The sequence below is a fragment of the Rhipicephalus sanguineus genome, chromosome 1, assembly GCF_013339695.2.
Source record: "Rhipicephalus sanguineus isolate Rsan-2018 chromosome 1, BIME_Rsan_1.4, whole genome shotgun sequence".
NCBI lineage: Eukaryota > Metazoa > Arthropoda > Arachnida > Ixodida > Ixodidae > Rhipicephalus > Rhipicephalus sanguineus.
This window is the reverse complement of record NC_051176.1, coordinates 25,498,272-25,513,636: the sequence shown is the minus strand read 5'-3', so window position 1 is coordinate 25,513,636 and position 15,365 is coordinate 25,498,272. Positions and strand designations below refer to the sequence as shown.

Sequence of the window (15,365 nt, the reverse complement as noted above, 5' to 3'; positions counted from 1 at the left end):
ACAGAGCTTTTTCTTTTTTTGCGTTCGTTTTGTCGGCACTGCAGGTCTGCATACGTTTACCTTTCAACATTTGCAAATTTAAGCGAATGCGAACTTGGATCCCAGTTGCACGACTCGATTCTCGGAACAGCCCGACTGCCTGCTCATCACATCTTGCACATGTGCAGCCTTTGAAAAATGTGCTTTGGTTATAGAGCGGATATTCGCACCTCTGGAGGCTTACGTTGTAAGCGGTCCGTGCTCTAATACATATGTAGTCCTACCAGCACTGCACAAGTGCGCACGTTTTTCTTGATCTACGGACAGTTACAGCCCCTGTAGCGGGTGTTTTCAACTCAGTTTCGTTTTCGAAATATGAAAACACCATGTTTGGCGCAGATAGTGAAAATGTAGCAGGATTTGTCTTTTGGAGCAGTTTAGCACAATTGGCACAGCTATCACATGACATCACTGCAAATATCAATCGGAATCATACATTGGTGAGAATGTTAATTTGTTGCTAAACCTGTCACAAAGAGTGGGTGAATAAAAATGTGAGTGATGACACAGTCTTCATTGCTCAAGCTCATCACGAAATATTTGTGGCTGGCATGAAGAATTTCCCAGACTGTTAAAAGTTGGCAAGACGTATGGTAGCGACATGCTCATGTTGAACACGACGTTTTCTGTCTAACCCTCTTAGTCTATCCATTTTCTTGAGTAAGAAAGTGAACAGGAAGTGGAGTCTCATAATTCATTTACTCATCATCTCAGACACAAAAATTGACAGAAGCAAGCAATTTTTCAAAGCATTACTGTCTCCATGAGAAACTCGGGGAAACGAAGGGACACAAAGACGCTTACAAACTTGCACAACTCAAAAATGCCATTTTTCTTTGTGTGTGTGTAGGGAGCAATACACAAGAACAAACACTTCCGACAGAACACACAAGCCGTTGTTGACTCCTGCAAGTTACAATTGTGTGCGAGTCTTGCACAAAGCACTTCGCACGCAAGGCAAAACAAGGGGTGCAGGAAGGAGCGTCTTTCCTGTTGTTTTCTTCACCTTGCATTGCGTCATTACCTTTTGCACAGTATGAACCAACTAGCCCAGAAGCATATTTGATGAAGCAGCGCACAAAAGGACAAAATCACGCACAGATAAAATGACACAAACGCAAGCAGTGTGATGACACAGTCAGCGCTTGCATTTGTGTCATTTTATGTGTGCGTGATTCTGTCCTTTTGTGCGCTGCTTCATCAAATGTCGTGGCTCACCAACTAGCTCATCAGTACATATTAAGTAAACCCAGAAAACATGTTTTATTAAGCTACAAAGCACTTCCAAGCTCAAAGAAGGCGCATCTTTAGTTGTACAATGTATCAGCAACTGCTCTTAGTGCAGCATTATCTCTCGTTGACACAAAGTTGTGTAAAATGGCCCTTTGCACAACTTTTATGTCAACAGCATGCATCACACTCAATTCTCTTTGCGAGCTTGACAGGTGTGGCAGGCTTTCTACAAATCATGCCCACACCAACAGCAGTGCTTTTTCATAGAAAATTAGTTGTGAAGCAGCTCCTTCAGCAAGCATGCCACTGACTGCCAAAGATTTTGCACCATCAACGCAAACCTTTACTTGGATAAGTAGCGCAATACTACTTTGGTACATTTTTGGTACCAATCAAAGAGCCGCTGCCCAGATTTCCTATCTCGTAAGTTCCTTTTTTTTCGAACTCTCCGCTGTGCCAACCTCTGTGCCATTGCATATGATAAACTAAACATAAATGAACAAACACTGCTCTCGTCGTACCATTGAGCTTACATGCCACTGCACTCTCAGCTGCGGATTGGCCCACATGGCCACTCGCCCCTGATGTGAAGTTTCGTGTGCCCTCTGAAACAAGAAGTGCAAAAATTGGTGATCTGTGAACACAGTCTTCAAATTGCACAGCAGGTAGAGCTTCGAACAACAGGTAAAGCTCATAGGTGAGTTTTTTTTTTTTTTTTCCTACATCCAGCAGTTCACAATTCAACATGACACTAGGTAGGATTACTAGTATCAAAGTACAAGATAACACACCACCTCTATCACTGGGCAGTTTGCAGCACATCAGCTTCCACAAATGGCACTGTCTGAGCATTACACTCAGACGTAACTGCATTAAGTCCACACCACATGGTACAGACAACTGTTACCATAGCTAGCGTTTGTTCACTAAGGTGGTCCAGTGAAATCAGTTTCGATCCTGGGAGCTTGCTGCAGTAATAAATCATAACTGTTGAGGTTTGACGTGCCCAAAACCAGGATATGATTATGAGGGACGCCATTGTGGAGGGCTCCGGAAATTTTGACGACCTGGTGTTCTTTAACGTGCACAGAAATCCAAGTAAACGGGCCACTAGCATTTCGGCTCCATCGAAATGCGGCAGCCGCGGCCGGGATTCGACCCCGCGACCTTCGGGTCAGCAGTCGACTACCATAACCACTAGACCACCGTGGAGGGTACTGTAGCTTCTTTTTATATAATGTATTTTAAATATTAACACCTGACGGCCCTGATGCTGGCAAAATTGTGAGAGACGAAACTTTAGCGAATGTTTATCGTTACGTCCAGGCGTAGCTACAGCCACCACGTTCACACTCCCATCAGCTACAAAGGTTCGGGCAATGGGATCGCTGTGAAAATGGGTATGACGGAGAAATCCATTATCCACAGTACCGTTTATTTGACACCGGTGCGATGGCGTTCCCGATCTGCGTTTAGAGACCAATTTTAAATAGGTCTAAACGTAACTGAAGTTACGTCTGCACGTTACTAGCAATGGTAGAATGATAGAAAGCTTAGCTAGTTGGTAAGGTGCAAAACACGAACACAAGAGAAGAGAACAAGGCACTACTAACGCCGTTCTGTGTTTGCATGCCTTCTCTTATTTGTACCACGTGGTTTGGACACAACTCGTGCGGTGATAGCAGTTATGTCTAGCCGTAGGGGCCTCAAGCTCGCGTTCTGTTGTCCTCCGGCTAGTGAACGGAACGCAAGAAGAGTGCAAAACCTCCACGGCTTGGAGGCCCCAGCACAAAAGCTATTTACTGCCTTCACAACTTGTGCGGTCTGTGCAGCAAACCCCAGGATGGCATGATGGGTATTTGCCCAAGACTCGTCACACTACCTGGACGTGTGCAGAACAATCGCCTTGCAACGCACGCATGACGACCGCAAATTGCCCGCCATCTTCGCAACGTTAGAAGAACCAGGCCAGGCTCTCGTACACAGTGGGGCATGGTGTAGTACCAGTAGTACCTCTGGCGCCTCTGATCTGTCACCGTGACATTTGTACACAAATGTAGAATGCTCATCTGGGAGCCGCCATCACTGAGTGTCGATGGCTACTGTACTTACTACAGTGTGAGTGGAAACCCGTCTGGCCGGGATGAAACATACTGGTTCAATGGATCCGGACACTGACCAAATTTATTTTTGTTTTATTTATTTTTTATTTATTTAATAATACTGTCAGCCCTCTGTTGAGGGTCCTTACAGGGAGGGAAGAAATAAATGCAGAAACCAGACAAACACTGCAGGTATGTCAAGTGGCAGCACAATCATTTAAATACATGTCTAACAATTTTTCAAATTGGCAAACATCACTTGCATTTACTACACAGCTTGGTAACACATTCCAAAGTTCAATCACAGCTGGGAAAAAAGAATGACGAAACACATCACTGCGAGCGAAATATGGTAATAAAACATTGTGATTAACACGACTGCTTGGTTTCCCTGGCAGCTTCAAGTACTCATCTTTGTTAATTTTCAGCTGTCCATGCAGTATCCTAAAAAAAAAAAAAAACTTTGAGCCGGTTCTTTTGCCTTCGTGCTTCTAGTGGTTCCAGTTCACATGACTCTAACATCTGCGTAACAGAATCCAACCGGTGGTACTTTGTGCATATGAAACGCACGGCACGGCGTTGAACTTTTTCTAATTTCTTTTTCAGGCTGTCCTGATGATCGAGGGCTCCACACGACCGAGGTATATTCTAGTACTGGTCTAATGAAAGTTTTATAAGCCACCAGTTTTATATCTCGCGTAGCTTGATGCAATTTTTGCCTTAAAGGCCAACTCCGGCGATTTTTTGGCCATGTCAAAGTAATGGTGCTTTTATGTTCCTGAGACGCGTCTGTTACGGGCCAGATAGCATAAATACTCGGGAAATTGGAGAATAATTTTAAATAAGCAAAAAAGCGCAACACCGAAATCGAAACACAACCGAGTGTACTGTCTACTGTAGTATGACGTAGACGTTACGAACGAACCGGAAGTCGCGCAAGGCATGCCGGTCACGCCGGCGCGGAGTATGAAAACTGTGACAGCCGGGACGAGCAGGCGCACAGTGGAGAGGTGAGCACGCCGCGCATCATCTGTAATGTCTGCGACTGACAGCGCCGCGTCTGATAATGACAGTGTCTCGTCCAGCACAGCAGACGCTCGCGGTAGCGGCCGATGTTAGCGGTGCCCTCGGCCGCGTCACTTCCGCCGCCTTCCCAATACTGACGTCACAGACGCAATGTTGCCAATAATTGTGGGAAGCCAAGAGTTTGCAGACAATCTTTAACATTCATTTGCAAACAATCTGCGCATGTCTCAAGCCTGTAATTTGGCATAAATGACGGAAACCCAGGTGAAAATGTGTAACTTGGAATCCAACTGGTGGGATCAAATGGTCCCAGTTGCAGGCCAACTGACCCCAGTTGGAAATCAACTGGTCCCAGTTGATTCCAGTTAGCAGCTGGTCCCAGTTAAAACTCAACTGGTTCCAGTTGATTCCAATTGCAACTGGTTCCAGTTAGCAGCTGGTCCCAGTTACAACTCAACTGGCCACCAACGGGAACCATGCATGACCAGTTGAACTAGTGGAGGCAGCTGGTCCCAGTTGGAAACGATATCCTGTTATATTGGAAGCAAATGGTCCCAATTGTACGCTAACTCAAAGTGCGACCAGTCACTGTACGATTCTTCCCAGTGAACGAAAAAAAAAATGAACTCGAATGTATAGGACGTAGCATTGCTGGACTTGAGCAAATGGGTTTTATCCAAGAGTTTTTTGTGTCATACCCACAGAAGGGTACCTGATCACTGGTCTAGTATTGTAAGGGGCCGTTATGAACACAGATGATAGGACGATGAGAGAATAAGAAAATAGCGTCTCATGGTTTGCGAATGAATTACCTTTTCTTGTTTAGACGCCATCCTCCTCTTCGCGTTGTTTTAACCCCATTACAATAATATAAACAGTCTTACCTGACCTGATATGTATTTTTTTTTAAATTGTGTATTATCGTCGATTATTTCGTTGCGCAAATGCGCAACACAGTGCACTCAAATGTAGGCTTGTTTTAGCATCAGTACTGCTGTCATCAGCTGTTGTCAATCTTTTTACGTCCATCGCGGATACCCGCAGGCGAAGCGGGCCCGATTGACGTCGGGGTGTTAATATTGCCGTTGTCTCACTGAGAGCATGCCTGCTTGATTGGCTTGTGTGCAGCACAGCGATTACTTCCGTACGTACGACAAAGAAAAATCGAGCAGAGCCGAGAGCTACCACTTGCGAGACTGCCGCCGACATGCTGCTACGATGCTGCCGACACAAACGCACGCCACACTCACTCTGCTCTCTCCCCAACTACCTCGACAGCCGTCAGTCAGTTTCGTGTCTCATACGCTCAAACAAATGAAGCAGTAAAGTAATGAAACAAGTTTTTACTTCCAGCTGGATTATGGAACCAGAAATTTTGCCCAGCTGGACCTTTTTCTAGCTGGGAAAGGAGCTGGTAAAAAATCCAGCTGGATTACATTTCCAGTTCCATAATCTAGCTGGAAAGCAGAAAGGCTGCAGCTGGGAAAAAAATCTAGCTGGAAAAATTTCCAGTTCCATAATCTAGCTGGAAATGGAAATATTTCCAGCAAATATTTCCCAGCAGGAAATGGCAAAATTTCCAGTTGCAATTCTTCATTCCCAGCTAGAAATGGAAGAATTTCCAGATTTCACCTCGCTGCTACATCGCATGCGTCTTAGCATGGTTCCTACAGGACCTGTTCGTCCAGTGAACTGCACACAGTCAAAGAACATGGTGGTGAAACTTAATAGCATTTATTTAAACGCTGTATCAAGTGTTGGAACATATCTCGAGATGTGGAATGAGTCCTTGTACACCACCTGAAAAGAACATTTATACATAGTGAGGGAACATCAAAACCACAATGACCCATAAAACGCAATTCTAGCAAAAGTATAGTTTTACCAAATCACATGAACAGCATCAATACCGCTTTCAAAAACAGTACCACAATACAAAGTCAATGCAGTGCAAAGCAAAGGTGAGCAAGATCTGATGAGCACTGCGGTTTATACCGTAGGTGCTATGTAACGATTATTCATATCGACCTTCAACTACTCCGAATAGACGTCCAATGAATTCACTCGAACATATGTAATTATTGGCGTTTGTTGCATAGACGCATGCGCACCATTAGGTACAAGCATTGCACGGCACAGGGCCATTGGAGACAAAGGCTGCTTACGCAAACCGGCCTGTAGTGTACTTCGCGCATAAACATTACACACAGCCAGGTAACATGACACTGTGATAACGAAGCCCACATACATTCGGGACAAATGTTCACTTACACTTGAAATATATAAGTGCAACTTACCTCCAAATGGAACAATGAGAGCTGAGAAAATCGCTGTCCCTTGATCAACGTTGGTGTATCCAAGACATCGCACACAGTACGGCAATAAAAACCGCTCGAACATGCTGGTCATCACTCGTAACACTTTCCAGAGATAAACCTGACCAAAAATAACTATTCCATGTAACTGTCACACAGATATTCATCAAGGAAACACCCTAGACTAGCGAACACCGAGCACACACACGTACAGTGCGTACAGATATCACCACGTCTGGCCGCCAGCCGCCATGTGCTGTTCGAAACTGTGGCTGACTGCGGCGACAGAATAATTTATGCGGTCTAATGGACCGTTGTCTTTAACGGTATTAACCTTAAAAAAGGAATACAATTTTTGTATACCGTATTTATAATACAGAGTAGGTTATTATTTAGCATTAACGTCATAAGTCACCGAGAAATGATACGAGAATAGACCTACTGAGATGCCAACAAACATCGCGGCAGTGCGGCGTTTTTCATGGCCGCGGCGTCGGACAGAGCAAGTTAGTAAAGTTCACTGCTATTCGATCGTGACAGTCCATGGCGAATGTTGAAAATAAGGCTCCTTTTCACAAGGAAGTAACTACTATTGTTCAAACACTAGCTATTGGCGCAACGGCTCAATGAGCAACTGGCAGCTGGTTTTGAGGCCTTGTCTACCGGGCGCGCGACTACTGAAAAGGTCAAATAAAAGTTTATTTTTTAATTATTTTGCAACCCAGCCGTACGGGGCGCGGAAGATCACGGTTGCAAAATGAGTCAGTGGGAGAGGGGGGGGGGGGGGTTATACGCAATATGCAGCGTGTGAATACGCAATATGCAGGTGCCTTTTATTTCTGCGTGGCAATGTTTCAATAAGTTGTTTAGCCTGCAGCCGCATTGAACCTCTTCATCGCGATGTTTGCTTTCCAAATATGCAGGCCTGGAAAAATCATGCTCGCATAAGTCGCAGAAAACTGCAACAGAAACTTTACAGCCACCTTATGAGGAAGAAACATAAGTCAGCTACGTCGCAATGCAAACATGTTATGCGGTGAAGCATACCAAAAACCAGAAGGGGCCGCTGTCATGGGACATAGTGTGCCCTCAAAAAACTTTTTTTTTTTTTTTGCAAGCTTGGGTTTTGCAGACCCCCCATAATGACCTCGCGGACCCACATTTGAGAACCACTGTTCTAAGTCATCTCTAAATGCACGGTCTGCATTATACATTTAATCTGCTGTCACTTGTATGAAGATCAATCTTTGGGCGGCTGGAATTCCTTTTGTCAACTATACCACTTCCTCGCTCAAACAGGAAAACTGCATGATGAGCAAATTATTTCCCAGCTGAAGCCGGAAAAATTTCCAGCTTGAAATATAACTTCCCAACTGGAACTGGAAACTTCAAGCTGGAAATGGCTTTCCAGTCGGGAATTATTTCCATATCTATGCTGGAAATACCATTTCCAGCTTGGAATGGGTTTCATTCCCTGCTGGAAATACCATTTCCAGCTGGGAATGGAGCCTGAAGAGCCATTTCCAGCTGAAAACCAGGCTGGAAACCCGATTTCCAGCTGGGAATTCACATCCCATTTTCATGTGGGAGATTACACATAAAATAAACCGAAAAGAATTATTTCCTGATTCCGCACTATTTAATGGAAGAAAGAAGATCGATAATAAAGGCAGAAAATTTAGAAGCACAGCCATGCCAGTTTCGTACACCACATGTGTACGAGGGCTAGCTGGCGAGTGGTGGAAGCAGTGGAAGTGTTCTGTGGTGGTCCGTGGAAGCGGCCGGTGCTTATAGTTATGCTGTTTTTGAAAAGGAACGTGCATGTCATGACGTGCGTAATTTAGATTTTGTCGAATTAGTGTTCGACAGTTTCATCTCTGGAAGTCATATTATGGGTGAACGCCGGACAAGTGTTTTTTCCTGTGACAACACAGATATGTGGATCCATTGTGTGCGGAATGCTGTGCAAGCCTGGGCCTTGTCGGCGATGCAGCCGTTTAAAGGTAACTGTATATCACTTATGCTTCGAGTGCTAGTTGTTCAATATCCTAGAGAACATGTAGGTATAATGCAATGTAAAGTGTTTTGAGTGTTCAGACGATGGAACGCCGCATTGTAAACAAGTTCTTTCGGCACTGCTCTGTAATACGTTTGTTTAGGGGTTTGTGCGGAGTGCTTGCTAATTTTCTGCCATTTGTTTTGAAGCATCACAGAAAACGAGTGCCGTGCAATACTTGTATTTTGAACGGCATGCTAAATAACTATAAAGTATACTCTTGCAAATTTGTAGCTCCGCCCGCGACTTTTAAAGAGAGCGCAAAGGGGCCCGTATTTTGCACTGCAAATGGATATTCCCGAACCTGTTGCCTCTGTAGGTATACAGGGTCGTCCACTCTTGGTACGAACACGGCGCCGCGTGGCTGGGCTCTGCGGGGCGCCAGCGCTAACGGTGCGGCCGCGCATCGAAGCTGATCGGCACAGACGCACAAGAGCTTGGAGGCGGGGCTTCGTTTCGATTGAAAAGCGTGGGAGCACGCCGTGCGTGTTTTGCCGTGAAGCAAACTTAAAGCGCCTGAGAAACCACGAAGCGTTGCATGAAAGCGCGCTTCGCTCAGCGCAACGTGTTGTGTAGTTACGGTATTTGAGAATTGAGCGGTCTCTCTTTTTTCAATACCATAGTACCATTTTAATGACGCACGGATGGACAGATGGACAGATTGACGAACGGACGGACAGATGCGCGGACAGATGGACGGACATAGTACAGTCTATTTTTATTAAGCCATATTCGCGCTATGAATGCGCTCTTCTACGGTGTATGTAACACCCAGGCCCGTAGCCAGGAATTTTTTTCGGGGGGGGGGGGGGGGGGGCATTTGCTGAAAACGTTGACTATTTCAGAAAAACACATATTCCCATTATTTACGGTAAAAACACCTACTTCACCAAAATTGCGGGGGGGGGGGGGTGCCCGGGCCCCTAGTCCCCCCTTCAGGCCTGGTAACACCTGTGTTTCGGTCCGACGGGGACGTACGCCGACGACGGCGACAACGGACATCGTGAGAGAATAAGGAGCTTCCCTCCTAAAAAGAGGGGCCGCTCAATTCTCAAATACCGTGACTACACAACACGTTGCTCTGAGCGAAGCGCGCTTTCCTGCAACGCGTCGTGGTTCCTCAGGTGCTTTAAGTTTGCTTCACGGCAAAACACGCACGGCGCGCTCCCGCGCTTTTCAATCGAAACGAAGCCCCGCCTCCAAGCTCTTGTGCGCCTGTGCCGATCAGCTTCGATGCGCGGCCGCACCGTTAGCGCTGGCGCCCCGCGGAGCCCAGCCACGCGGCGCCGTGCTCGTACCAAGAGTGGACAACCCTGTACATGCATTCGAGTGGAAACAAAGATGCTTTCGATCGCCTTACTGCCCGTAGTTCTTATGTTTTTGCCGCTGAGGTAAGCGACTTAAATAAATCGGATTACATCCGGCATGATCTCTGGAATAGTGTTCGTAGTGTGAATTTTTAGAAGGCTGGTCTGCTGTGTATAATAAATTGATATGGCTATTCTGAGACATGCATGTAACATATGTTACCTCTTATTTTGCAGCAACGCTCTCCCATTGGTCACGGGTACGTGAATCTCACGGAAAAAATTCAGGATTGCCGCCAAACACTAAAAAATTTGAGTGCTGTGTAATGTTTGTAAAATAAACATTTGATGGAGTATCCAAGGTTGTTTTTTTTTTATCTTGCACTGGAGCCCCAGGAATTAAATAGCCACATCAGCTTTAATTTTTAATGGGACCAGCTTCATACAGTAGTTCCTAATGGGACACCATTTGCAACGGGCAACTGGCATCTTATTGAGGTCTCAGTAAGAGTCACTGGCCCCCGGCCGCTGGGACCCACTGCCAACTGGTCCCAATTGCAACTGGAAATAACTGCAGGACCAGATCAAGTGGTCTATGGCAGGATTCGCAGTGGGGACCAGTTGTCAGTGGGTGCCAACTGGGACCAGGTCAAGTGGTTTATGGTCAAATTCCCAGTTGGGACCAGTTGCCAGTGGGTCCCAGTTGGGACCAGTGCCAGTGGGTCCCAGTTGGGAATTTGGTCCCAGTGGGTCCCAACTGGGAATTTGACCATAAACCAGTTGAACTGGTCCCAGTTGGGGCCAGTTGTTTCCAGTTGCAATATTTTCACCTGGGAACGTGCAAAGGAACGTACCCAGCGAATTTCATTGAGATCCATCGACCTCGAAAAATCGCCGGAGTTGGCCTTAGTCTTTGATTCGTTTCGAGCACACATTTTCGATGTGTGTATGCCATGCCAGATCTTGCGTGAGAGCGACACCTAAATATTTAAATTGGTTAGCATGTAGTAATAAATTACCATCGATAATATAGTAAAAAGGCATAATGTTTGCTTTTTTTAGTCATATGTGTGTATGTTCACTTAGTGTTGTTTATTTTCATACCCCATAAATTACACCATTGGCTGAAATTTTCCAAACAACGACTAATTCTGACTTGATCGTGCGCGCTCGTTACGGTAGAATAAATTAGACAATCATCTGCAAAAAGTTTCACTCTTACCGGCTGTTCGACTACTCTAAAGATTTCATTGATATATATAAGAAATAACGAGGGGCCCAATACCGAACCCTGGGGGACACCTGAAAACACTTGGAGTGGACTCGACGAACCGCCATTTAAATGTACCGTCTGTGTTCGATCATTTAAGTATTCTTTTATCCAAGTCAAATTTGTTATCGATACCAATTTCTCGAAGTTTAAAGATTAGCTTATCATGGGGCACTTTATCAAAAGCCTTTGAAAAATCTATACAAATGACATCAATCTGTTCCTTCTCATCTAGGGCTGCAGCAAAATCATGAACAACTTCAATTAATTGTGTAACAGTGGATAGTCCAACACGGAAGCCATGCTGGAATGAGCAAAGTAAGGTGTTATGTTCTAGAAATTGTAAAATGTGTTTTGCGATAATGTGTTCTAAGAGTTTGCAACTAATACACGTGAGTGAAATGGGGCGGTAATTGTTTACAAGTTTGCGATCACCACCTTTGTATACCGGTATAACAACTGCCCTGCGCCAGTCCATGGGTAAGGAATGCGTATGCAATGATTTCTCAAATATTATCGTTAGGTAATACGACATCCATTCAGCATAGCGTTTCAGGAATTCAGGACAGATCTGGTCAGGCCCACTAGATTTTTTGCCATCTAGGTTCAGCAGCAGTTCAAAGACTCCCTCTCGTTTAATTACAAGTTCTTTCATTGGAAAATGTATGAGATACCATAAGTGCTCACCCACATTAGTGTTCGTATTGTTAGTAAACACAGACTGGAAAAAAAATTGAAATGTTCAGCAATGTCAGCTTTTCTCGTTAACGTTCCTGTGCCCTTTACGATTTCTTCAATTTTATCTTTTCTACTGCTGAGATACCTCCAGAGAATTTCTGTGGGGAATTTTTTAAGAATCCTGTTAGTGTTTTGTCGAAAAACTCTTTTTTGGATAGTGTCAAATTCCGCCTCAATTCTGCGCGATGTCTCGATATTTCCTCAGAACCCTTTTTCTTTTTGCGCAGCCGCTTTAACTTTCTTTTCATATGAATAATACCGCGGTTAATCCAAGGTCGGCGATGCTAATTAGATTTTTTCACTCGTGATGGCACAAATCGATCCACACAATGATTGACTATAGCCTTGAATTCGTTCCACAACTCGTCTACTGTTTGTTTTATCTGCGTGGTGCTCGAAGAGACCAAATGAGAATTCCAAAAAATCGATAACTGAATTGTCATCAGCATGTTTGTAGTCTTTCAACGTTATTGTAACAGGGGATTTCTTGCGGGGAATAGTAATAGCAGCCACATTCACTACAATAACTTTATGGTCAGAAATGCCATCCTCAATTGAACAGGAATGTTCTTCTATATTGTAGGATAGGAACACTAGATCTAACAATGACCGTGACGTGGAAGTTATTCTTGTATCTTCATGAACAATTTGATTTAGATTAAAAGAAAGCATTATATCTATTAATTTATCGGCGCTAGACGTTTCAACACCATTGTAAACGAGGTCCTGCCAATTTATGTGAGGCAAATTGAAGTCTCCAGCCATAATTAGCCTTGTGTTCCTCTGTACATTGGTGCACAAAAATGTGCTCAGTCGGTCGAGAAAGTCACAGGAAGTCGAGGGCGGTCGATATATTGCGCCGCCTAGATAAGTAAGATTTCCAAAAGTAATCCTGCACCAGCCTGTTTCGGGAATCTCACAGTATATTAAGGCTGCTTGAATAGAATCCTTTAATATGATACTCACTCCTCCACCACGTGAATCGCGGTCCTTCCTGAACATTTTATATCCGGGGGGAATTATTACATCAGTACTTATACCACAATGCATCCAAGTTTCTGTTATCAAGACCATATGAGGATTCTGTGAAAGCAGCAATTCCAGATCAGTAGTCTTGTTAACAATGCTACGTGCATTTAGAACAAGAAAACATAGCTACGACGTCAGAGACGAGATGGGCGTTACCCCTGAACTTGTTGCATCTGCGTCAGGTAGGTGGTTCGCCGCATGAGACTTTTTCTGCTTTCCCTTACCTAATCTACTTTCTTGAGTCCCACACGGTATGCGCTTATCTTGGGTGACGTCCCAGGTGTACGTTTTGCCTTTTAGCTAAAGTTTGTCGTAGGTGAGCTGGACCTTTGCGCCTTTTGAACGATCCAATGCTGTACTTTCCCACAGTTTTCTTTTTATTTCCGCTGTTTGATTTAAAAACGAATGTATTTTGGCCTTTCGGCTCCCCCACGGGAACCATGTTCACAATAAAAGATCGGCACAGCTTTTTAAGTGCGGCGCAGCACGTGATCAAGCTGGCGTACACCGGAGGAAGATTACCCTCCTTGCGATTAAGGGTGTGCGGCGTGGTTAGGGTAGTTAGGGTGGCTAGCGTGGTTTGAGGGACTTCTCTAGAAGGAGGTAGTGTGCCCTCTGCCATAGGCGTATCTACCGGGGGGGTAGGGGGGGCGCTAGCCCCCCCACTGAGAAATGTTAGGGGGGCGCAGCCCCCCCACTTTTGACCGTGGTCATTGTCGGCTGCAGAGTGGGAAACTAACAAGTAGGGCAAAGTTTTACTTGAACGCCGCAATAACTGATTATGTAAAATAAGTTTCCTACAATTTTGCTGTGACAACTGTCCTCCCTGTGTCGAGAACACGCATTGTAGGCTCTCTGCGGTGCGGGCTGCCTATTCCACGCTTTCGCGCCTTGCGCTCGAGCATTGCAGGGGAGGCTATCGCTCAGCAGGGTCTCTACAAGATTACAGCAATCTGTCATGATTTTATTTTGTTCGGCCTGGCCTGAAATTTAAGTAATCGGCGACGCAAATACGGGCGGAAACCAGTAAACGTTTTATAGCCCGATCAAACGCTGTCCTATTTCAGGAAATTTAGTTTCTTTCTTTCAAAACCAATAGCATCGCCACTGTTTCATATCCAAGCTGCTGTAAGCTGATGAGTGTGCAGAAGTGTCGAGTATTTTAGTTGTGCCGATCCAGGAGAGCTAAAAAAGATTCCAACTTTAGTCTCCGATTAGCCTGCTTCACAAGTTGGTAATCATACGGTAGCCTGGAGCGGTCGCGGCGGCTTGTAACAAGGCAGTCGACTCAGCACGTTGAAAAGCCCAGCTTTCAAGTTTGCCCTGTAGCTTGATCTATACCTCACAAGGGAGATGATCAGCGTCCATGGTTTTCTGGACTAAGAAGACTGCCCACCTGCGAAGGATTGTGTCCGTTCGTAATAATGTTTATTTCTCTCTCTACCTTTCTGTCAGCAACGATGACTTCACAGAGAGTTCTATACGCGCAAAAACAGATCAACGTCGTCAATACTACAACTGAAAGTATCTGTTATACACATATGAATCGATCCATCTCGCCCACTGTTATAAGTAGCCGCTGCCAAAGTGGTTGGTGGGCAGCCTTCTTGAATTACGCTCAGAATGAGACACTGTCTGGCTATTAAAAAAAAATTAGTTATTGTTCAGCACAGTAATGCGCTGCTTATTGTGCACACTTCATTTTAACGCCGCGGGTTTTCGCTGACTTGTGACGTCGCGTAACCAGGAGGCAATTTATGGCACACCGAAAAATTTTGGCGAATAGCGAAGACCCAATGTCGAACAATACGCCGTATTAAAAAATAGTTTATTTTGTTAACGTAGTCATGCATACGTGGTAATTACGCGGTGGATCACTTACGCGTCATTTGTTGCGTAGTGTTATGAGCAGGTGGTGTGAGCATGACCCAGAAAATTTCGACCAATGATTAACAGCTAACTACCTATACGGAAGAAAAACAATGCGGGGCAGTTAACGTTATAAACGCCCACATGTTTTCAAAGAATATTTGAGCTTAGACAGAATTACGTAGGCTATTTACTTGGAGTTGCCGGAGAGGAGCAGTAAAGAGCCACTTCACCGCTTTCTCGATCACTCCCCACCCAAGCTGGGAAAAGTAGGAGGGCAAGGAACGACACCTAGCATATAGATTCGTAGGTATTTACAATGTTATAGTATATAAACAACCAGCTCAATGTGGTTTCTGTAAATAATAATTGACGGAACTT

The 15,365-nt window shown here is 44.8% G+C and overlaps 1 protein-coding gene across 2 annotated transcripts in view; it reads right to left on the bottom strand.

The window, feature by feature from the left end:
- The window catches only part of LOC119389872 (aspartate--tRNA ligase, mitochondrial), a 338,524-nt gene extending 335,164 nt beyond the window's left edge, over positions 1-3,360 (bottom strand). For both annotated transcript variants that reach the window (XM_037657287.2, XM_037657295.2), the window contains exons 1-2: positions 3,155-3,360; positions 1,794-1,877 (exon numbers count right to left, since the gene is read on the bottom strand). In XM_037657287.2, the coding sequence (XP_037513215.1) occupies positions 1,794-1,877; positions 3,155-3,341 (271 nt within the window). In that variant the 5' untranslated portion in view covers positions 3,342-3,360. The remainder of the gene's footprint in view (positions 1-1,793; positions 1,878-3,154) is intronic.
- Between the last annotated feature and the right edge of the window lie 12,005 nt (positions 3,361-15,365).